Consider the following 23,273-nt stretch of genomic DNA (forward strand, 5'->3'; position numbering starts at 1 on the left):
CATATATGATGCAACCATCCCTTCCCTAGAAAGTCCGTCGGTTTTTCTCTTCTTGTCCGGATCAGCTTTTTACTCTTCTACATTATCGAGTCCTAGAGAAAGCGAGAAAGCGTGAAAGCGAGAGCGAGGCAGAAGGGGGATCCGGGAACGTTGAGGAAAAAAATGTTCTACAGAGGGTAAGAGGGTTTTCGAACCACTTTGGTTTCTATTTTCTTTCTTTCTGATTCAGAGTTCAGTGTTTCCTTCTCTCTTATTTACAGTCTGTCTTGTAGTTCTTTATGCGTTCTTCAACATGTCAAACAGCCGTAGTTCTATGGGATTTCTTCATTCTCCATTGGGGATTGTTTAATTTTGTACTGTTAGCTCTTTCACTTACAATTTATGGGTAGCTTCATATTGCAAGTTAAAGTTTCTTTTGTCTTTCCCTATATCTGCTACATTGGTTCTCTCTATTTGATTCTCTAAATATCAAAATTTCAATCTCATCTCCGCATTACTGTGGTTTACGAGTCGAAAACTTTTCTGGGTTGTCTTTACTTCGGTTTGAAGATGTTAAAAACCAAAAATAAGGTTATTAGGAGGGAAGGATTCGATTTATCGAATCAGGATTTTGTAATGGGTGGGTTGTCTGCAAGTAGAGTATTGACGGGTGGTTCTCGTTTCTTATTGTTTTGTGGGTTGTTCGGGGACTGAAGGAATTACGTCGATGGTGGCGATGGGCGGGAAATGGGTCCGAAACGGCAGCGGATACTTGATCAGCCTACATCATTTTATGGGGCTTCTGCGGGTTCGAGTTTCATGTATAATGAGGCTTCTCCTTATGCGTATGCTGGTCAGCCTCCATTCCCAGTTGTTCGACTGCGAGGGCTTCCCTTTGATTGCACAGAAGCTGATGTGACTGAGTTCTTTCACGGTCTAGATATTGTTGACGTTCTATTCGTCCACAAACATGGTAGGTTCAGTGGGGAGGCCTTTGTTGTTTTAGGTTACCCCCTTCAAGTTGATTTTGCAGTTCAGAGGAACCGACAGAACATGGGTAGGCGATACATTGAAGTTTTCAGGAGTAAGAGACAAGAATATTACAAGGCCATAGCAAATGAAGTTTCTGATGCCCGTGGTGGTTCACCCCGCCAGAAGGCTCGGGCAAGATCCTATGATGATGCGAAGGACTCAGCCCAACATACTGGGGTATTGCGATTGAGAGGATTGCCATTTTCAGCTGGGAAGGATGATATTATGGAATTCTTTAAAGATTTCATGCTCTCTGAAGATTCTATTCATATCACGCTCAATATGGATGGGAGGCCCACAGGTGAAGCATTTGTGGAGTTCGCAAATCCAGAGGATTCGAAGGCTGCAATGGCGAAAGACAGGATGACCCTCGGGAGTCGTTATATAGAGCTATTCCCTTCATCTAATGAGGAGTTGGATGAAGCAGTTTCAAAGGGACGGTGATGCATTCCAGTAGCAGTTGTGTATATTTTACAATGTTTGACTTTATGAGATTTTGTTTTTTTTTCCTTTCCTTCTCCTCCCCTCTGCTAGTTTTATTTTAGTTAGAATTTCTAAACTTTTCATCGGCAGTTCTAGTGGTGGAATATTTCACATTTAAAAGGAGTATGACAGGAACTTCTTTCTTCTGGAAGCACAGGTTATATTTTTGTATTTTGGTTCATCTATGGCTTATTTTTATACTACTGTTTTCTGTGGTGCATATTCACATGTAACATGCTTGCTGTTACACTATTATTGGATGTATGTATAAGTTGGGCACTTGTTTTATATCAGCTGTGTATTGATTTTGTTCCTAACTACTAAAGTGTATGTTTTTGTTTCCCTGCTTCTAGCCTTCTAATGGTTGAGTGTCCTTACTTGCTGAGAGTGATTGTATAACATATCTTCTTCCTTTTGCATTTGATTTATTTGTTTATTTTTGGAATTTTAGTAGTTTTGCTTCTGCCTCGAAGGGGGGGTGGGGTGAATGGATAAAAGATATGGAGAGGAGGGACACATGAAATGTCCTAATATTACACTACCTTCTTCCAACCATATGATTTTCCTTGCCTTTGGGTTGCAAGGGTTTTTATTTATGTGAACACACCCATTCATAACCATCTTCAGTGGTTCTGTTAGTGATAGTGTGCCTGAGATTTCATCTCTTCCTTAACACAACTAGGCTTACCCTGAGATACTTGGGGTCAGGTAGAGGAACCTTGTTTTGTCCTTCAACTCTATTTATGTCATTTTTTCCCCTTAAAAACCAGGAAGAGTTTACTACCCATCAACGATGGTAAGTACTGCTCCTTTACCATTTCCTCACCCAGATCTCCTAACCCACTTACCAGCCCACCTTTTGTCCGCATCTCCTAAGTGTAGCATGAGTATATCTGTTATGGATTTTTTGATGGTATCTATAACCATCTTGTAATTCTCTGAGATGCCCAATCTACATATGTTGCTTCTTAGGATCCTTGTGTGCATCTTTAAGATCTTGGTGCTCTACGCTTCCTAGGTGGAAAGTGGAAACCTTGGTGGCTTGGGATGATGGAATGCCATCATTGTCACCATGAGCATTATAAACCCAAACAGAGAGCAATAAAGTGACAATTTCTCAAAATCAACCATCCCCCTGCTTTGAAGCCATTTGCAGTAACTGCCGCTGAAAATGTGGATGTCACTTTTAAGATACACGTGTCTGATATTCTGGAATGGGATTCCCATAGAGTAGAGCTCTTCGATTTGCAGGTACACTTGGAAATTACATTTGCCAAAGGGTATGATCAGGTCAGTATGGAAGGGACTCTATGCTTTGTTACATAGAGTCCCTTGTCAAAACCTCTATTCAACCACCTTACTTGTTTTCTGTTTTCTGGGAAATCAAAGGGGAGAGAGAAATCAGAGGCAACAGCCTTGGGGGACTCTTATGTACCAAAGCAGAGAATGCCCCACATGTATCGTAGACTAGGACTCTAATGAAGCCAGTAGATAGTAGAGCGGGACCTTAGGACTTGAAACGAACAGAGTGAGAGTGGGTATTGTTCTAGGAGTACAAATGAGACCTACTGTTACTTAAGGGCTTTCTTGATGAGAGAAACCAGCAGGCATTCAGGATTGGTGGATGACCTAGAGAACCAGGTGAATAATTTTTGCTGCAAGGTCTATCAGTGTCAAAAAAAGATGGCAGTTTAACTTTTGCTGCAAAATGAACTCAACAAATTGGCCCCATTGGATTATGATTTGTTGGGCTGAGATCTACCCATGGTTCATTGTTTTACACTTCTTTAACCCAGGTGAGTGGAGTTTTATAGTCTCTTCAAACCTGTTCAGTATTTGTCTTTATCTATTAGATGCCTTTCTGTGTTACTTCCTCTCTCTTTTATCTTTTTGGGGGAAAAAGTGTTCAATTGCATTTTCCTTTCCCACATATCCAAACCTTTCTAGCTTCTTTTTGTTTTGTCTGATTGAACAGTCTTAACATTTCGTAATTATCCACCTGCTATGCTATCTGAGCACTTCAAATTATGGGCCATACCCGACTGAAACTTCATGTAAACCAAAGAGAACTCCAGACATGGAATCCTTGCCATGCCCAAGTTGTATCCCTTGCCATTTCTCGGTAACCTGTTCTTTTCCCTACAGCCAATTAGCCAACAAAGCAATCTTGAATTCCACGTCTTCCATTCTTTGCAATAGAATGGATTTGTCTCTTTTATGGTGGAAATATTCAAGTAAACTAGTCATGCTTTTGCATTTGCTTTAAGTAATGACTGCAGTGTTGGAGTGAAAAGAGGAACTTATGACTACTGAGGATGCTAGGGCTTGTTATTCACTTATGCCTAACTGTGTCACTTATGACAGGTCTATCATCTAATTTTTGTTGAAGTCTCCCTGAATGCCTCTCATTGCCAAGGAACTCTGACATTATTAATATTCACCCAAGTTCTTTGGACAACATTGGGCTTGGATCAATTTTTTTTTTATATTTTGTTTTGTTTGAAAACCAACTCAATTATATTGACAGGGAACATACCTCTGTGATTGTGGATGAAAGGTTAAAAATGATTTTTTTTTCTTTTGTTTGGTGTGCATTTTTTTTTATTGTTGTTGCTTTGATAACCAATGCAATTTTATTGAGTGGAGGAATCTGTAGTCTTTAGGATCAAATTCTATGCCTGGGGTGAAAACGATTTTTGGTTGGTATGATATACCGCATTTTTTCAAATCAAATAAATTCCATTTTTTTGTTGGTAAAAATTCTTATAGACACTGGTGCATTTTTTTTTTTTTTTTTGGTTCTGAATACTAATACAAATTTATTGAGTAAAGAAATATACTGGTGGGAAGATGATCAGGAACTGATTGTGGATGCTTAACTATAATAGTTGTAGTCTTTGGGTCAAATGCTTAGAGGTATGGAAAATGGTCCTCTCTCTGTTTGGTAAGATAACTTGTACTTTTGAATCGAACCTAACCTATTTGGATGGAGAGTGAGTGTGTGAAGACTTGCTGCAAGATACACTCGATATGCTCTCATGTTTGACTCTACTAAGAGTGACCAGATCTTATATATGAACTTGAGTGGTCATACTTGGCTTCTGTGTTGGGTTATCAGTTAATTGGATGATAGGTACACATGTATTGAATTATTAATGCTTCACATGATGGGGAGTCCTTTCATCATTTCCTCATCCATTCTCCCCAATTTTGCATTCTCATGATGACAGTTTGATTCTATCCAGGATGTATTGGATTTCATGATTTATAAGAGCTATTGTATTACATGGACAGATCTTTATTTGGCAGAATGAATCCAAGGGTTGGGAGGGCTTGAATACACATCCCAGGTGTTGGATGCGTGATCAAACCCTCTCAACCCTTGGATGATCATTGGAGAGGAGCCGGATCCTAAAATTAAAGCCAATCAATTCAACTCCATAAAATCTTATGTCATCAACTAAATGAGAACCGGAATGGTCTAATGAGCTAGCTCTACACCTCGTCATGGCTAGAAAATATACAAGATTAATAGAGTAGACTGTTGAGTAACCATCAAGGTTGGCCCCCCTTTAATGAGAAGCCAAGACTTTCAATTATTTAACCATAGTTTGTTAAAGTTTCACCCACTTTTTAATCTTCCAAATAAATGTTCATCTAATCCAGTCAAAAATGGAGATGATGATGTCTAATGAAAAAAAGCAATCTGAATAGATTTTAATGACAGGCTAGGTAACAAGGACACACCAACAGATGTATCATCTATATTCTGAATCCTGGCACAACCCTACTACTGGATAAGCTTAACCAGTCAACAATACTACTCAGCCAGTTGAAAATCATTTGATGTTTTGCAGTTGATAAACCATCCAGCTTTACAAGTGTGAAATGCAAGTGAAGAAATAAGGAATTCTATGTAAAAAGATAAGTGATAGGAAGAGAGCTTGTAACCATATTTCCTTTTGCAAGTGAAACTATTCTTATGTTACTGTGGAAATAGACACCTTGCCGAACCACATATATCTTTGCCATGTGGCTGATTGATTGTTTTTTTTTTTTTTTTTTTTTCTTGAGATTGTTTCTCTGAGAAACATGACTTCATTTCTTGATCCCCAAGTATTTAGCTCACAACATCAATTTTAAAGTCAAGAGGTCCACACCTATTGCCCTGCTGGTAGGCAACCACATAAAAGCCCAAGGCCATCTATAAGACTATAACTAGGCTCAAGCTGGGTTAGGCTTGAGAAAGTATGAAATAAAAAGGAAGCCCAAGTTCTGTTAAACAACATTGTTCTGGCCATGAAATAAAAAGGAAGCCCAAGTTCTGTAAAACAACATTGTTCTGGCCCAATTTTTCACTGGACCCAGCCCAGCAGCTGCTCTGCACTTGAATGGAATGGAATGGAATTAAATGTTTTGAGTATGGCGCAAAAGAAATTCCAACATCTTCTTCTTTCCCGGATCATGCTATCTTCTACCTGTACACAATCGTAACCCTTGATATCGTATCTAATCTGACTATTGATCCTTGATCCAATGGATGTAATTTCTTCTCCACCCCCACTACCACCAAATAAGAAATCCTCCACCTTCCACAGGGTGTATGTGTCACAGTCTCACAGATGTCTTTCTTTGTTATTGGATTAATCAATAATGACTTGGGGGGCTATCTTTCATTTTTCTATAATGTTCCATGACTGTGGGCCCAATTAACTTCAAATCGTTTTCAACCGCCACATCACAAAGAAATAAAAACAGAAGTCTCTCTCTCTCTCTCTCATCACCCCATTGGACTTTTGTTGCTATTGTCTTCTCCATGTTCATCTCATGCTTCATGCATCCCTGTTGGGGGATCCTAAGCTATATGTGAGTATCATAAACCATTATTAGGATCTGTGCATCAATGTTGTCATGGACTATGGTCCAGATGGTGGGATCATGGTTGGACCATACTGGTCAGGGTTCTGAAATCGGTATATTTCAGTCATTTAGAGTTTTTTCATACATAATCGGCACTAGTGAGATCAGGGCCTCGATGGATTTCGATTTTTAAAACCCCAATTCTGATTCTTATGGTAAGATCCCAATATATGATACAATCATTAGAACGATTATTTTCTGCAACGAATGTGGTGATACTATGAGTATCAATGACTGAAAGCATTCAGATGATTTTTTTTTCTTTTTGATAAAATGAAGATCTCAACTATATATAGAAATTTGGCAACTAAATGTTCAATAATTAATTATGAAGATCTCAATTAAAAAAATTTTTGCTAGTTTGATGGCAAGGGGCACCATGAATAAAATAAGTATCGACAAATCAAGGAGAAGATGCCAAGTGGACAGTGATGGGATGTCAATATCTCCATAATCAGCCATCTTGGGTTGGCTGGACAGTTGACAAGGCAGCCAATTTCCAATGTCACTATCTCATAGAGAGGGGGCCACCATTAATAAATAAATAAATAAAAAGACCCATAGCCATTGTGATGGAGAGGCACTAGCTAGGGTAATTTTCTCCAAAAAAAACTATACTTTTCCTCCCTTAACCTATTGATGATCAGATGAGAGGTTAGTTGAAAATTGAAATGGAGAATTTTCCAATCCCTACATATATGTCTCAGATGCGACTAATAGAGATGTGAAAATGTTATGTGGTGTTCATGTAGATTGATGTTAAAACTAAACACTAAAAATAAGAAGAAATTGTTTCTTTCATGCCTTTATCTCAAGGCTTTGAAAATGAAAGAACAGACATTTCAGGGGGGTCAGTATCTTGAATTCTTGATTCTTACATTGCATGGAAAGGAAGGCAAGAAGCAAACTTGTCAAACTCCCTCAGCCTCAAATCCCATTAGATCAATATTCACAGACCATTACTCTTCAGTTTTTTCTAATCTCTTTATATAATTAGTATATATACCCAATTACCTTTTTGGGCTTATTCTCAAAGTGTAAGGGTTCAACTTTTTTTCCACAACCCATTTGTTTAATCTTCTCTCTTCCATTGATAGATTTAAAGTTAAGAAAATAATTAATAAAGGAAACTTGTAGTTCAATAAAATATCAAAGAAATCTGATGACAATGCTTAATTGGATTTATAAGGATAAGAAAATGTTATATCATATAATATCTTACCACCGAAAGAATAAAAGTATAAATAGTATAGAATCCTTCTTTTTGCTCTTTATTCGATTTATATAAATTAAAGTTACATCAAAATCCTTATCATGGTGTAGATGTTCTTATTTATTGATAGTAAAACTTGGGTCTATTCTATCAATTTCAAAGAATAGATTCCAACCAAAAACCAATGGTTAGTGCACTTAGATATCTTGGGTCTATTCTATCAAATTCTTTACTATTCTTCATTATATAAAGGTTTCAGGTCTTTATTAATAATTCAAAATGTTATAAAATATATGGATGATTGGAACAATTAGATAATTAAATATATGAAATATCAGCATAAACTATTTCTTGTTATATTATTCAAATATTTAAAAAAAAATAAACAGTTGGATTATTTTGTCATCCAATACATTTATTAATTCTGCTTAATTTCTTGTGTGAGACCATGTCTCAAGGCTTACTTGCTTGTTGTACATATGATCAAAACTATTATTTCTAAGATAAAGGAGAATCAAATTGATTCTTGTTTTCTTTAAAAGGTACAATGTATAGGTAAGATAGTTGAAGTCACTACATTTTTGTCCAAGAATTTGAGTAGATGGTGGGGTCGAATCTCTTGACTATTGGACACATGTTGATAGATACCTTGTCGATACGCGGTGAGGCATGAGGGCCCCAAGAATCAAGTGGGTTACAAGAAAAAAAATTTATTTAATTTGCACTATCTCTTTTTCCTTTATTAATTTTGATTTACAACTTTTTTGTATTCTCTAAATTCATTGTGGGGAAGGCACTAAAACATTAGAAATATATATATATATATATATATGTATGTATATATATATTTATATATATGTAGGGGTGTCAATATTAAGTCTGCACCAGTTGGCCCGACCGAGCCTAGCATGTTTATGGCTCAATCTAGACCGACCTGATTAATAAATGCCCAACACGTTTAATAAACGGGCGTTCACGATGCAATGGGTTAGCCCGTCGGGCGTTCACGGTGCAAGGGGCTAGCCCATTGGGTGCCCGACCGAACAGACCGATTAGAGGCCCGATTTGAATCGACTCAATGTAGCTTAACCTAGCCCGACCCCTTTTATTAAAAACAATCATAATCTCATATCATTTATCTTCTTTATTAAATATTTGGATCACCATCTAGTATGATTATTTTTTGTGTAAAACTATTGTGATTTAATGTTCAAATTGAATAATTATAGGCCTTCAACTTATTTAAGAAACTAATTTTAAGGTAGACATATTTAGAGTCCGTTTAAACTTAAATAGGTATGTAGCCCAGTTAAACTCTGGTTAAGGCCCGTTTAAGGTAGCCCGATTAATGTTTGACATCGATCAATCTAATTATAAATCGTACTATGTCCCTTAAAGCTATACCTATTTACTTAAATGAATTTTTATGATATAAAATTTTTAAGTGGTCAAATCCGATTAAATCCAATCGAGACCTACCCGGCCCGATCTTGACACCCATACATATGGATGCACCATTTGAGGAATTGCTTTAGAAAAAGAAGGAAGAGGATAAAATGGTGCATTAGATGTTGGTCGGAAAGTAAAGTGACCAGAAAGTAAAGCAAAGCCTGACCTTTATCCTCTCTTCTTTACATTTTTTTTTTTTCCTTGATTATATTTAGAAAAGGTGCCACTTGATGGGGCCAACCTGACAAATATGATTTCACGACATGATATGATATGATGATTAAAAAATGACAAAATCAAGATTGATCACGTGTTAAATTTCATATTCAACTTCAATAAAAGCTCTTAGACCCATGTAACATCAACTATCCATATATTGACATGCATCCTTCCATAGTCATCTCATATGGGCCTTTTAAGTCTTTTTATTTTGATCACTTGGTCAACTCCAATTAGGATGAAACATGACAATTGAGCAAGAAGGATCTATAACATGCCATGGGAACGGTTTTATTATTATGTGATCCTTGTTATTGGTCAATCTCACATATGACAAATCATATCCTTAGATAGGGCATATGTCAAATAAAGTTGACCTACACTATATATTACATATCATGAAATATGATTTTTTTTTTTAATTCAAATCATTATATTTATATAATGGAAAAGATTTGTTAAAAAAAAATATATATATGAAACACTAATTGTACAAGGTTGGGCAACAAATCTATACAAAAGCACCTCCTCTTGTTACACATCGGCTTTAGAAATTTTAAAATATAAAAATTCAAAACCCACATATGGCAAGGACAAAGGAGGAAGGATTTGTATAGTTATATTACTAAAATCCTGTGTATAAGTGGCAATCCTCCAACTAAGCCATGAATATGTAATGAACATAGCCACTGAATTTGAGACCTACCCAATTGCCAAATGATAGCTATGCTGGATTAAAATTTGTGCTTATGCATCCTTGAAAACTTTCCTTTCTTCTTTCTCTTTTCTTTCTTCTAAGCAACTCATGGTTTCCACAAATTTATTACTAAAAGAGGACGAACCACCTTTTATCTTAAGTATAAATTACTTGCATGTAATGATCAAGATGGAGATAATCTCATTCCACAACTACCACCACCTCCCCCCACCCCAAGAAAAAAAAACACAAAATGTTAATATCTTTTATTATTCAAGTGAAGAAACTAGGTCATCAAACTAAACGCATATTGATAATTAACTAAAATCATTTAAAATGTCAATATATCTCACTCAATGATCGATGAGAGACTAGATAAGGTCCCTTAAATGTATACTATTGTTTCAACTGTCTCTCATATTCATCATTGATGTGCACAACTTTAGGTCGTCAATCAATAGATAATCAACTATAAAAAAATGGTTATTTAAAACACAAACGCAATAGTCTCAGATAATTATTATTATTATTGTTTTCTCAATTAGTTATTGAAAAATTACACTAAAAATTTATAAATTTTTCAGAGATGTTAAAAGTAATAAAAAAAGAAATAAGGTGATTTTATCTTAGTAAATGATATAATTGGCAATATTGGTGGACTTCAATCTCATCATATGTTTGGATTCTTTTTCCCTTCAATCTTGTTTAGAAATATTTCCTATTATACATACAAAATGAAACAAATTGTAGGTAAATATAAACTAAAATCCGTAAGTAAAAGTTGGTTTTCTCTATTAAAAAAATATAAAAAATTTACAAATGAAACTATAGTAAGATCATTCCCCTTTAGAATAAAAGCTTATAGTTTTAGTAGCTGCAAGATGTACACCTTAAAGTAAGAATACAACCTAAAATAAAATTTTTATTTGTCTATCTCTCTTTTCAAATTCAATTTTTTTTTTTCCCTTCTCCTGGTTACCAAATGCAGCAACTTGAAATATTTAAAAATAATAATAATAAACAAACTTAGAATGGCTGGGTCAAGTTAATATCAACAATTTCCTAAAACCTAATGTGGAGCATTCAGTTAGGGACTAACCTCACCTTTAATCTTAGGGTAATTTACAGCGCCACCCCCTAAAGAATGCCACTATGAGAGAAACACCTCATACATAATACTAAATTATACTCAGACCCCCTGCTGTCAATCTCTGTTAAATGACGACTTGAAATGACGGTGATGCCCCCCTTTCTTTCTGCTCTGATAAAAACAGAAACAAGAGGGGTAGACCAGATGGTAGTGGTTGCAGATTCAAGAGGTCCGGGAAAGGGCAAGTCAGCAAATGAGGAGGGGATTTGTAGGATTCAAGCGCTAGTGGTGGAAGGAAGCTTTGAAGAGATGGTATCAATGTATCATGGGCTAAAGGGGTCGTAGGGTTCAGAGGGCGGATGGACGAAGAACATGGTAAAATCCATAACGAAAAAATTCCAAATGTTACCTGGGGAATAAACTGAATTTGCTGCTGTCCAACTCTCACCATTGGGTACTACTGGCTACAAAAAGGTCTAACATTCTCGCCGGTGCAGGAAATGAGTTTGGCTTCCATTTCGGTTTATCCGAAACTAGTGAAAGCCTTGGAAATCTTTGTGGAGGTCAGAGCCCGAAGAGGATGAAGAAGAAGAAAAAGAAGAAAGGCTTAGGAGATCCACAGAGGGTTTCTTAGTAAGCGGGGTCGAAGGAGAGAAAAGGTAAGGTAAGGTTTCGACTTGGTTGTACCAGACGAAAAGGAAACGAGGGAATGGAGGTTGAAGAAGACGAAGAGGGTTGAGGCGTTGAGCAGTGAGCACTTGAGCCGTTTGAGTGACTTAAATATCTGTAAAATCGGAAATCTAGGTACTAGTTTCAGACTCTCAGCAGTGTTGGGGTTCAACTAAAATTTTTTTTTTTTTTTAATGATAATAAATGGCTCAGACAATAAGACTAATTTGGTGTTTACTTTGGTATTTGCTCAGTCTAGAATTCATCCATGAACGGCTGATTGTGAACTTGTACAATTTGTCCATTATGTTATGGGAAATGTTTGGCACTGTTATTGGGTTACAGAACATAATTAAGTGATTTTGAATAGATAAAAGCTTCTCTCAATCGGACAACTTGGGAGCTTGGCGTCAAATCAAGTGGCCTGCATTTCAAGTTCTTGTTTTGAAAACTGAAATGTTGTTTCGTTTTTGCTTGCTTGTCTTGGCTCTGTGCTACTATCATTCTGAGGGAACAAAAATGATTATTGGCCTCGCTTTCCTCCTCTTTCCATCATATATGAAATCTGTCTTTAGAAACATTTTCCCCTCTTTCTTCTATTTTTAGGGTTTTGTGGTTGAGGAAGATGAAAACACATGGTAACGTTTGTCTAAAGCAACGAAACTTCTTCAATGAAGACATCGCTTACTCTTGATCTACTTTGTTGCAGGAGATTTCCTAATCTCCAAAGTATTAGTCTTCTATTTTTATTTTTTTCCTCTTCAAATCTCTTGATTTCTCCTCCTTTTTAAGGCTTAACTAGAAGGGTATGTGATGAGGGTTAAGGGTAATTAAGAGAATGGTATATCAGGTACTTTGCTTTTATAAGGGTATTTTGGTAGTTAGAAAAAAATACATCAGTTGACATCAGCATATAAGGTATATTCCGTAACAATAACTGACGGCAGGGGGTCTGAGTATAATTTGATATTATGCAGGGGGTGTCTCTCTAATAGTGGCATTCATTAGGGGGTGGTGTTGTAAATTACCCTTAATCTTATGTCAATCGGTTTGTTTTTTTTTGTTTGATTTTGGTTCATGGTTCAAGATATAATATGTAAAAATTGAAATTGAATAACTTTTATAACTTTAGAATTGAAGTTGAACTGGATCTGTTCTTATTTAGTTTTTTTTTTTTTTTCGTTTTGTACGCGATTTCAATAGTTTATAATACAATCTCAAACGATAGTAAGATTTATTATGATTCAAATAGGAGGTTTTCTATTTAAATCTGAAATCGAATGAAAATTAATGAAGTTTCCCTTTAAAACCAAAGCTGAACCAATTTTTTTTCAATTCGATTTTAAATTTTGATTATAATTCTAAATTGTGACCCTTAAGGCTGTGTTTGGTAGTAAAAAAAAAATGTACAAAATAAATTTTGTTATTAGTTTAAGAAATTATCTTTCTGCTTGATAAGTCTCAAAATTAGAGAATATTTCAGTTTGAATTTCAAAATTTACCTTGAAAATGGTGAATTTTCTTTTCTGTAAAAAAAAAAAAAAATCTTACAAAAACACAAGAAAATATAAGAAAATACAAAAACTTTTATTTTTTACACTTCTAATGGAAAACCACACACACATTCTTTTCTTATTTTTTTTTACCATTTTATCTATTTTCTATTATTTTTTATTTTATTTTCTTTTCTTCTCTTCTCTACTCTTTGACCACCAAACATAGCCTAGACAATGGGTAGATGGGTAGATCCAGAGTTTCAGCTCCATATATGGTTATTATAGTAACTTTCTATCATGCACTAAGAAATCTTGAATCTAGATAGGAAGATACATGGGACAACAAAACTGACATGAGGTTTTACTTAACTAAACAAAACGAAATTATAACCAGAAAACCCGTCGGAAATTTGGAGAATCCTAAAAACGAAATATATAATTTATTAATTATTATTATTATCTGCTTTTCTTGACTCCTCTTTATTCAATGGGGGCGGCGGTGGGTCCACAGGTGGAGGACGCTGGCTAAGATTCATCATTCCTTCCCCATCTTCTCCTATAACTCTCGTGGCAAGATCTTTACCGTACTATGGGACCCACATCTTTTACCATAGGATCACATTTTTCTTGAATCTGGGCCGTTCGTGATAGCACGCTCGTGTGGATATTTTTTTTTAACTTAAAATTTAAATAATAATATGTGGGGTTCTGTCGTTGGTGCTCCACTGCCTTTTGGCCATTTTTTTCCTTCGATTTGACTCCACAATTAACTGGAATTGACTAGTGGCTGGAGTCCGCTCGCTCGTACGCTCAAACCTGAGTTCTCATTCGCGGAATCCATGCCGGATTCGATTCCAGCATAATCTTACAGAGATGTCCGCCCGGACCAACTGGTTCATCCGGTCACCACTCACCACTTAAAAGCATTAAAGTCGGGGAGAGATGTTCACCTAACCCGTGATCTTCCCCGAACTTTTCACCGATCCGACCGGTTTTCACCATCTGAGTTTGAATTCTCGAACTTAACTCTCATGTGGAGTGAATTTGGGGTGTATTTCCATGTGAATTTAGACCCCCACCACAGAGAAAGGGTTCTTTATCCAGTTCTTTTTTTTTTTTTTCAAATTTATCTGCATTTGGGTGCATTTCATTTCATTTTAATTTGGAGACGTTGGCATCTCAGCCTCTTCTTCTCTCTTCAGTCTCTCTCGATTGAATCGGCGAGTTTTTGAACAAAGGCTTTTGGGTGTTTGGTAGAGCGGATTGAGACATGGCGATCGGACCTTCGCTTCTCTTCTGTTTTGCGTCGCGATTTTCTCCTTCTCGTGGCCTGGTTACCGAGGCATTCTCGGCTTTCGGAATCTGTTTCTCTGTATTCTTTACAGATCGATGAAGTTGGAGCTTTAATGAAGCTATTGAACGTTTCTTAACTGCTTATCGTCTTCAGTCTTTAGACTCTGGAAATCGGTGAGTAATTGTTTCGTCAATCTATGTCGCTTGATGATCGCTTCTTTCATTTGACTGTTACTGGATGATCGGCTTCCTCGTTTTTTCCTCTTTTGCTTACTTCTTGGAGGTTGGGAAATCCTTTTTTCCCGTTGATTTCCCTCCCTCTCTCACACTATGTTGAGCGTTAGGAGTGATATGAATGTATTAGTCGTTTGTGATTCGTTGTTGTTGTTGTTTATGATCGTTGTACGCTTTTAAGTAATCAACAAAATCTGTGTTCTTGTGGTTTTCGTTTGCTAATTTTAAAATGCTTTATGATATGTCGATGTTATCTTGTTGATTTTCTTTGCAAAGTGCTGATCTTTCTTGTTCATGGCTGCCGTTAGTCTTTTGCCTGAGTCGCTTTGTTTCTTTATCTTACTTTTTGTTAATTTCGATTTTGATCTTTGTAGATGATCTGGGTGAGGGAACTGGGCTTTGTTGTAGATAATCTGTCCTGGACTGTTTCAGAGGATTTAGTTGTTTATTTTCCTCATATCTTTTGTCTTATCTACCTACGCTCTGGAAATTTTTATTAGGGTTTCAGTGGTACAGAAACTACTGAATCTTCTCGAGTTAATTTTCTATCCTTTTCTCTAAACGAACTATTGTCGTTAGAAATCGTCGAATCTTTATGTTACCTGCATTTAGCCGTGATCCTTTCTCATTTCATTTCAGACCTCTTCAGATTTTGTTTTGTATATCAATGTCTTCAAAGAAGATTTCATTTCACAACTGTAATCATCGACTTTCTATTGTTTTACGAGAATTTGTATTATCTTTGTTGTTATTCTCTGAATCGTCTTGGAAGTGTTGACGCTTTTTACGCTGTTGCCTTCCTAATCGTCTTCACCGGTTGTTTCTTGTATTTTTGTGGTGAGATCCTTCCGTAGGTTGGTGTTTTTTGGATTCTCCTGTTTTACGATCATTTGTTTAGGCGATGTTATATATGGTATGGTTCTTAGCCTTGAGGGAGGGTTTGAGTATTTTCTTTCCGCTCAGGTGGATTTCCATTTTATCGAAGCATGTGCGGTGGTCCGGAACACTTAAAATCATCTACGTCGTCGCCGTCTCCATCATCTTCTGAAGAAACCAAATCCACAACCAAAGAAATGAATATGAATCACTTGACTATTGAAACTGATGATTCTTTCGCCAGCTTACTCGAGCTTGCTGCTAACAATGATCTTGAAGGCTTCAAACGTTCAATCGAGCGTGACGCATCTGCGATTGATGAGATTGGTCTTTGGTATGGCCGCCAGAAGGGCTCAAAACAGATGGTCCTTGAGGACAGAACCCCTTTAATGGTTGCTGCAACCTATGGTAGCGTTGATGTCGTCAAGATCATCCTCTCTTTATCTGAGGCTGATGTAAATCGGCCTTGCGGCCCAGATAAAACTACTGCTCTCCACTGTGCTTCTTCTGGTGGATCTGTAAATGGTGTTGATATCGTGAAGCTACTTTTAATGGCGGGTGCTGATCCCAACTGTGTTGATGCGAATGGTCGCCGGCCAGTGGATGTTATTGTTGTGTCTCCAAAGCTTCCTAACGTGAAGTGTGAACTGGAGGAGCTCCTCTCTGGCAACACTTCTGATGGTTCTGTTTCTGAGCGCAACCTTCGAGTGTCCACAGCTACTACTAATTCGACTTCTCCTCCACTCTCGGCTTCCCCAGAGAATGGATCACCATCTTCTGCATCGGATTCGACATCTTCTCCTATGACTTTGAAGTTCAATGATCTCCCTGCATCCTTAGCATCGGAGAAGAAAGAGTACCCGATTGATCCATCTCTCCCGGATATTAAGAACAGCATTTATGCAACAGATGAGTTTCGCATGTTCTCGTTCAAGGTTCGACCTTGTTCCCGAGCCTACTCTCATGACTGGACCGAGTGCCCCTTTGTTCACCCAGGTGAGAACGCTCGCAGAAGAGACCCGAGGAAGTACCACTACAGCTGTGTTCCATGCCCTGATTTTCGGAAGGGTGCATGTAGAAGAGGGGATTTGTGTGAATATGCTCATGGCGTTTTTGAATGCTGGCTCCATCCTGCGCAGTACAGGACTCGGCTCTGCAAGGACGGCACAAATTGCATGCGAAGGGTCTGCTTCTTTGCCCACACATCTGAAGAGCTCCGTCCCTTGTATGTGTCCACTGGCTCTGCTGTCCCATCTCCTCGATCAAGTGCTTCTGCCACTGCCATGGAGATGGCTGCAGCCATGAGTCTTCTGCCTGGTTCTCCGTCATCAGTCTCGGTTATGTCACCGTCTCCATTTACTCCACCCATGTCACCTTCCGGTAATGGAATTTCTCACTCATCTTTGGGGTGGCCACAGCCAAATGTTCCCACCTTGCATCTTCCTGGAAGCAATCTTCAATCCAGCCGTTTGAGATCATCTTTTAATGCAAGAGACATTCCTGCTGAGGACTTCAATATGTTGGCGGAATTTGATGCCCAGCAGCAGCAGCTCCTTCGCAATGACCTGTCTTGCTACTCACAAGCCCGTCTTGGTTCAATCTCTGTGAACCGAACGGCGCGATCAAAGACCCTAACCCCTTCGAATCTGGATGAGCTTTTTACTGCAGAAGTTTCTTCCTCTCCTAGGTACTCTGATCAGTCTTCTGCTGCTGTCTTCTCACCCTCGCACAAGTCGGCCGTTCTTAATCAGTTCCAGCAACAGCAAAGCATGTTGGCGCCCATCAACACAAATATGTTCTCTCCCAAGAATGTCGATCACCATGTACTTCAAGCTTCCTTCGGTGTTGCTTCCCCAGGGAGGATGTCACCCAGGAGTGTGGAGCCACTCTCTCCGATGAGCTCTCGACTTTCGGCCTTTTCCCAACGTGAGAAGCAGCAGCAACAGCTTCGCAGCCTTAGCTCACGGGATCTTGGTTCCAGTACTGCCGGAATTGTTGGGTCCCCTGTAAATTCTTGGGTTAAATGGGGATCACCAAGTGGAAAATTAGATTGGGCTGTTCAAGGAGACGAACTGGGTCGCTTCCGGAGATCATCTTCCTTCGAGCTTGGGAACAATGGCGAGGAACCTGACTTGTCATGGGTCCAGTCTCTGGTGAAAGAATCGCCTCCCGAAATCAAAGACAAGCTAGCTGTTCCAACCTCTGCGGCTGCCCCCTCTGGTGAGGGTTCAAATTCGAATTCTCATTTGGACTCCATTGATCATTCTGTTTTGGGAGCTTGGCTGGAGCAGATGCAGCTTGATCAGCTCGTAGCTCAGTAGAAGTGAAGAAAAAAAAATTCTTTTACTGGGCCAAGAGGTAGTTAATCAACCAAGAATTAATTAGTAAATATCATATATTACTATTTTTTGGGTTCGGTGGAAGAGGGGAAGGAGAATTAAGGGTAAGAATATCGGGGGAAGAAGGTAAAAAGAAGGTTCAAAAGTTTTTTTCAGGAAGAGATTTTATTTTTCACCATTTATTACAAAGTGGAAGAAGAAACCACCTCCCTGGGTTAAAATTCGAAGACCCGGTCTTTGGATAGGTGAGCTTCTCCCTAAAATCTCGGATTTTTTGGTCTCTGGTTTTGCCTTTTTCTTTTCGGCTACATGTTTCATTGAAAATGAAACAAAATGCTTGTGTGTTCGTTTGCAATATTATTTCCCTTTAATCTCTTTCTTTACTCATTTTGTTATTCTCTCTTAGTAAAGTCAGTAACAGGGTTGAACAGAAGGAAGAGAAGGAATTGCAGATGGCAGGGTGGGGTGTGGGTACTGGGGTAAAATTTTTTTTGTCACTGTATTGACCTGGCCCATGGTGGAAGAAACCTAATAGTGTGGTTGCTGACCTGTCCCGTTGTTAAGGGGTTGGGAGTTGGGCAACTAGATGGGGTGGGTAGTAGTAGAGTTGTTGAAATATGGGTTCTCTGATGATGTAACATTGAATTACAAGTATATTATTATTATTATTATTTCAAATTTTGAATAATTTTTTTACCCCCCCTTCCCCCAAATAACAGGCTCTCTCGTACTGTGGTGGTAGGTTTTAAGAAAATGTATGGGAATCTGTGATGTGGTAGATGGATGGAAATCTATAGTGGGAAGAAGATAATGGGGGGCAATAAGGATGGGATTTTTTTGGCCATGAGTGGGAGACAAGTCTCGCATCTATTGTTCTTTATGGAGGATAGGCATTGTCTTTCTTGGGGTGTTAGGTGTGTATCATCTGTATCTATGATACATTAAAAAAGGTGGTGGTTTGTCAGATTCTGGTAGATTTAGTGGTGACAATACTGTTACCGATACCATCAACATGCCTCCCATGATACCCTTTACTACTAGCAGGTGTGTGGGTCAGATGGGTTGCTGGTGGTCCAAATTCCACTCTTGTTTTCTCAGCAGGTGTATGGATATGTAGGGTTGTTGGTGGTCCAAAATCCGGTGTGTTGGTCTGTAGTGGCATTGATCGTTTTTGTGTGGTTTGGTGTTGATGACCTGAATACCTGGCTGCCTCGTTTCTATGGAGGTGTCTTTCTTAATTACAGCTAACCCATCTCACTCGTACGTGAGTCATTAATCTTAAGGCAATGTTTGGTGAGTCCAGACGAGTTATATCTATGGAGATCGACAAGGAGATGTGTGTCTTGGTGGGTTGTAGTTGACTGCTTCCTAAACCCGCACATTCCAAAGGAGCAGCTTCACTACCACGAGCTTTGTTCTTGGTGGGTGACAGGCATGCTAATTGTGTTAAGGTCACTTTCCTCTCTTGTGATCCCAGCATGTAAATTTCATAGCAAGGAGGGTCCTTTGGCTTGTTTCTCGAGTTATTGCTGTGTGGGTTAATGTAGCTGTGCTACTGCAAGGTTTGGGAGGGGCAAATTGTACACAGCTTTATCTTCTGTTTTGCAGAAGTTGTTTCTAGGTTTTGAACCTATGACCAACATGTTACAATAGTGTAATTTAACCGTTGTGTCAAAGGCTAGCCCAGTTCCGTTATTATTATAGCTCATCATTTAGCCGTTAAAAGAATGGAAACTTCAGGTTGCTGTATGGACAATGTTGTGACTACTTTTCTTACTATCGTATTGTCCGATTTGTATCAGTATTATCGGATCCTGATATTTACATGTATTGGTATCATTGTGATACGTCGCCGTGACAGCAAGAAATACTAGCTACCGCCAATGCACTTTTTTTTTTTGGTTGAATTTGGCCATAGTTTAGTTTGATTAACGACACTAATGATAGGTTCTACATCTGGAACGAAATCTTAACAATTAAACTATCGAAGGATAAAGGCTTTAACCTTATTTTTATTTGGAGAATTTTATTAATCTATCCATATGTTACCAGATTCCCTTTCTTGAGAGATGGACATATGAACCCATGGTTTAATTAGTTTCATTTTTAATACCCGGCCTACATGATATGAATTTGTTTAGTTCTAATGACCCCTTGACACTATTGAATTGAAAAAAAAAAAAAAAATTGTAGTAATCCTTTCCAATATTAAACAAAATGTTATTATTTAGTGTATTAATCCTCTCGTGGGTTAGTGGGATTAGTTTATTGGCTCTTTGATAAGCTTGTGTTCTAATGGCAGGTCTAATGAGAAGATTTATTTAATAAGGATTAGAGTTGATAGGAATGAGTTTTAGGGAGATTATAACTATTTTTATTTTTTTTGGGTACATTAGGAAGGTATAACATGAGTTGTAAAGTGTCAATGAGTCCTGTATGGACACTATGGTAAGTTGGTAACCCTCATAGGCTATAACCATATTTTTTTTTTGTGTGCAAGAGCCATCTCCTTCTTAATTTATAATGCTTAATAAATCCTCGAGATAGAGAAACTCAATCACCTATTTATGGATAGCCAACCGCCCACTTAAAATTGCATGAGCAAGGTGAGTACCACAATCTTCACTACGCTCTTTTCTTTTTCCCTTTGTGAGCACTATAGTAACCCACAAAGGCCACAACCACAAACATATTCTATTTGGTTTTTTCAGATTTGTTTACCAGCTTTAAAGAGGTAGTTGCTTTGTTATCAATCCCAAAATGCCGGAGTAATGGTGAGTGGGGAGAGGAAATGGACTTTTGTCTACCAAATATGCTGGTATATAGGCTTCCCTCTGGAAAGTTTGATGTGAAGTTGGCTGTAAATGGTGGGGTCTATCTGTATGGCTCAAAGTAGCTGGGTTTGATGCTTAAATAGTCGTGTGCTTGGCATGGTATTTGACTTGATGTAATTTTTTTTTTGGAAAAAAATTTCTTTCGCAAGCAACGTAGAGAGGTACACTAATGTGACGTCACAGAATGATTTCATACATATAAGGGTAGGGAGGTCATTTCATGAGAGAGAAAGAAAATGATAGCCTACCCTCCCCTCACGTCTTAAAAGAACCTTTTTCATTTTGTTTTAGATTTATTTTGGGAAGGGGTGATAATTTAGATAGGATTTCATGACATCAATTTCTTTTGGTGCATGCCTATTGCTGGATGATTTGTTTATGGCTCACCTGAGCATGAGGTTTAGGAAATGTCTACTAACATGAGATTTTTTTTATTATTTTTTCTCTCTCCTAAAATAAATAAAAAATGTTACGTGAGCATGCTCTTCCCACACATCGTGTTCAGATAACCCTTCCTTTTGACTATTTTTTTTTTTCCGAGGGAGAACATTTTCTGATCTAGGAATCCACATAACAAAGCCTTGGTCAACTAGTTACTTCTGTCATGTGGTAAACTAGATTGTATTGAAATTTTGTGGACAAGTTGACTAAATGGTCTCCTACTTATATGTCAAATTTCAGCTCAAATAAAGTTCTCCATGTTCTTGTTCTTTTTGGTAGTATAAAATTCTCGATGTTCAACTTGTCTAAAAATTGAGGCATAATTTTTAAGATGGAGCATATGCTTCAAGTGTATATTTTTAAACAAATTAATTAATAGAAAAATCTTGTGTCCTTTTGCATAACAATTTTTTTAACTAGTATAAATCTTGGCATTTAACATGTCTACTTGAAAAATATGTAAGACAATGATATTTTTTTATAATGACATAATGATAAATCTTCACTAAGAGATAAAGACATAATGATAAATAGCTTTCAATAAATTTTAAAGAAAAATAACATGATCCCTTATAAATCTTTGAGATTGCCTACTTTGCGAACCAATCACATTACTTCTAGACTTAAAACCAAAATTGTTTTACATAAAAAATTTCTTTCAAGTTACAAAGCTTTTGTATTTGTTTCACATCTTAAAATTGATTTATTTTTTATTTATTATAGGTGAAGAGAGAATCTCTTCAACATGATGATTTGCAACAATGAAGAATGTCATCATTAACTAACACCTCCTATCGTATAAGGTCGAAGATGCCTTTTTCCCAATCCAATCAGGGGGTTAGATGCCATGGACAAAGAGATTTTCTTACAACTTATAGGTGAAGAGAAAGTGAGAACCTTCTCTATCACCCAGTGAATCAAATATTGAGCTTGCATTCGATCCATGTTGAGATGGGTTAGATAATCCAATTTCAGAATATCACAGGCCTACAAAAGTTTATTCGAGGTGAAATCCTTTGCTGATTAGAGGCTTTTCGGTTGGCGCAATTTCTAAGTGTAAATTAAATCAGGAAGAACATCATTTTTTTTTCGAGTCGACTCTGGTACTACTAGGAGGCTCCGGATGAGGGGAAGCGCAGTGAGCTTTTTGGGCATCTTGGGTTATAGATGCAATTTCGGTCACATGGATCAGATGAAATGTTTCTCTGTTGTGCATGGACCTTATGTGATAAGGATGAAGCTCTCTCGTGCTTTTGGACCTAGTTCTGGACAGTTGGATCTCCAGAATTTTGAGTTGTGCTTCCTTTCTGGATGACTCTCCTCTTGTTTCTTTAATCAACTCTATTCAAAGTTACACTTGTTACTTCCCAAGTTGTGCATGTCTCTCTCACTTCTCTATCAAATTATTTAGCTTTTTCTCACTTCTCTATCAACTTATTTAGCTTCTTCAATGAGAATCAAATCATTCATCCATATTCTCAAGTATTCAAAGGCCTCCGTTGCACATGTTCATGCCTCCTTAAACGATTTTCTCGCAACTAAAAATGTATAGGAGCTATTTCTAATTTATCACTAATTTGATCAGTTTTGATTTTGTCTTTTCTAGTTTTACCACTCATCCATCTCAACATCCTTATTTCAGTTATACTAAGTTTATTTATCAGTTATTTCTTCACTACCCAACATTTAGCTCGTAAGGTCATTGCTGATCCTATAACTGTTCTGAAATCCCTTTTTGTTTTAGTGGAGATTCTTGATACAACTTTGTAAGCTCTGTCTTCTAGAAGTTCCCAACTACCAAATATGAAAACACTTAGAAGATGGTTGTGCTGCAATAGCAACATTGCCATCATAATCAAGAAGCTTACGGTCCTGGGTTCCTGTAAGTGATCTAATGAAGATGAGAATGGAGGAATTCTTCTGGCACTATCAATGGCCTAATCAAATCAAAAGGAGGTGAGGTGAGGTGAGGTGAGGTGAGGTGAGGTGGGGTTGGGGGGGGGGGGGGG

At 37.6% G+C, this 23,273-nt stretch overlaps 2 protein-coding genes across 2 annotated transcripts; both read left to right on the forward strand.

Annotated features, from left to right (window-relative positions):
- LOC122088464 (heterogeneous nuclear ribonucleoprotein F-like) lies at window positions 1-1,665 on the forward strand. The gene is made up of 2 exons (XM_042657742.1): window positions 1-176; window positions 696-1,665. The coding sequence occupies exons 1-2, from the start codon at window positions 163-165 to the stop codon at window positions 1,453-1,455; spliced, it is 774 nt and encodes a 257-aa protein (XP_042513676.1). The 5' UTR covers window positions 1-162; the 3' UTR covers window positions 1,456-1,665.
- Window positions 1,666-14,411: 12,746 nt separating this feature from the next.
- Window positions 14,412-18,677, forward strand: LOC122089105 (zinc finger CCCH domain-containing protein 30-like). Its single transcript, XM_042658568.1, has 2 exons — window positions 14,412-14,714; window positions 15,738-18,677. Exon 2 carries the CDS (start codon window positions 15,761-15,763, stop codon window positions 17,969-17,971), a length of 2,211 nt encoding a protein of 736 aa, XP_042514502.1. The 5' UTR covers window positions 14,412-14,714; window positions 15,738-15,760; the 3' UTR covers window positions 17,972-18,677.
- Window positions 18,678-23,273: the final 4,596 nt, after the last annotated feature.

Source organism: Macadamia integrifolia, chromosome 9 (genome assembly GCF_013358625.1).
Source record: "Macadamia integrifolia cultivar HAES 741 chromosome 9, SCU_Mint_v3, whole genome shotgun sequence".
Lineage (NCBI taxonomy): Eukaryota > Viridiplantae > Streptophyta > Magnoliopsida > Proteales > Proteaceae > Macadamia > Macadamia integrifolia.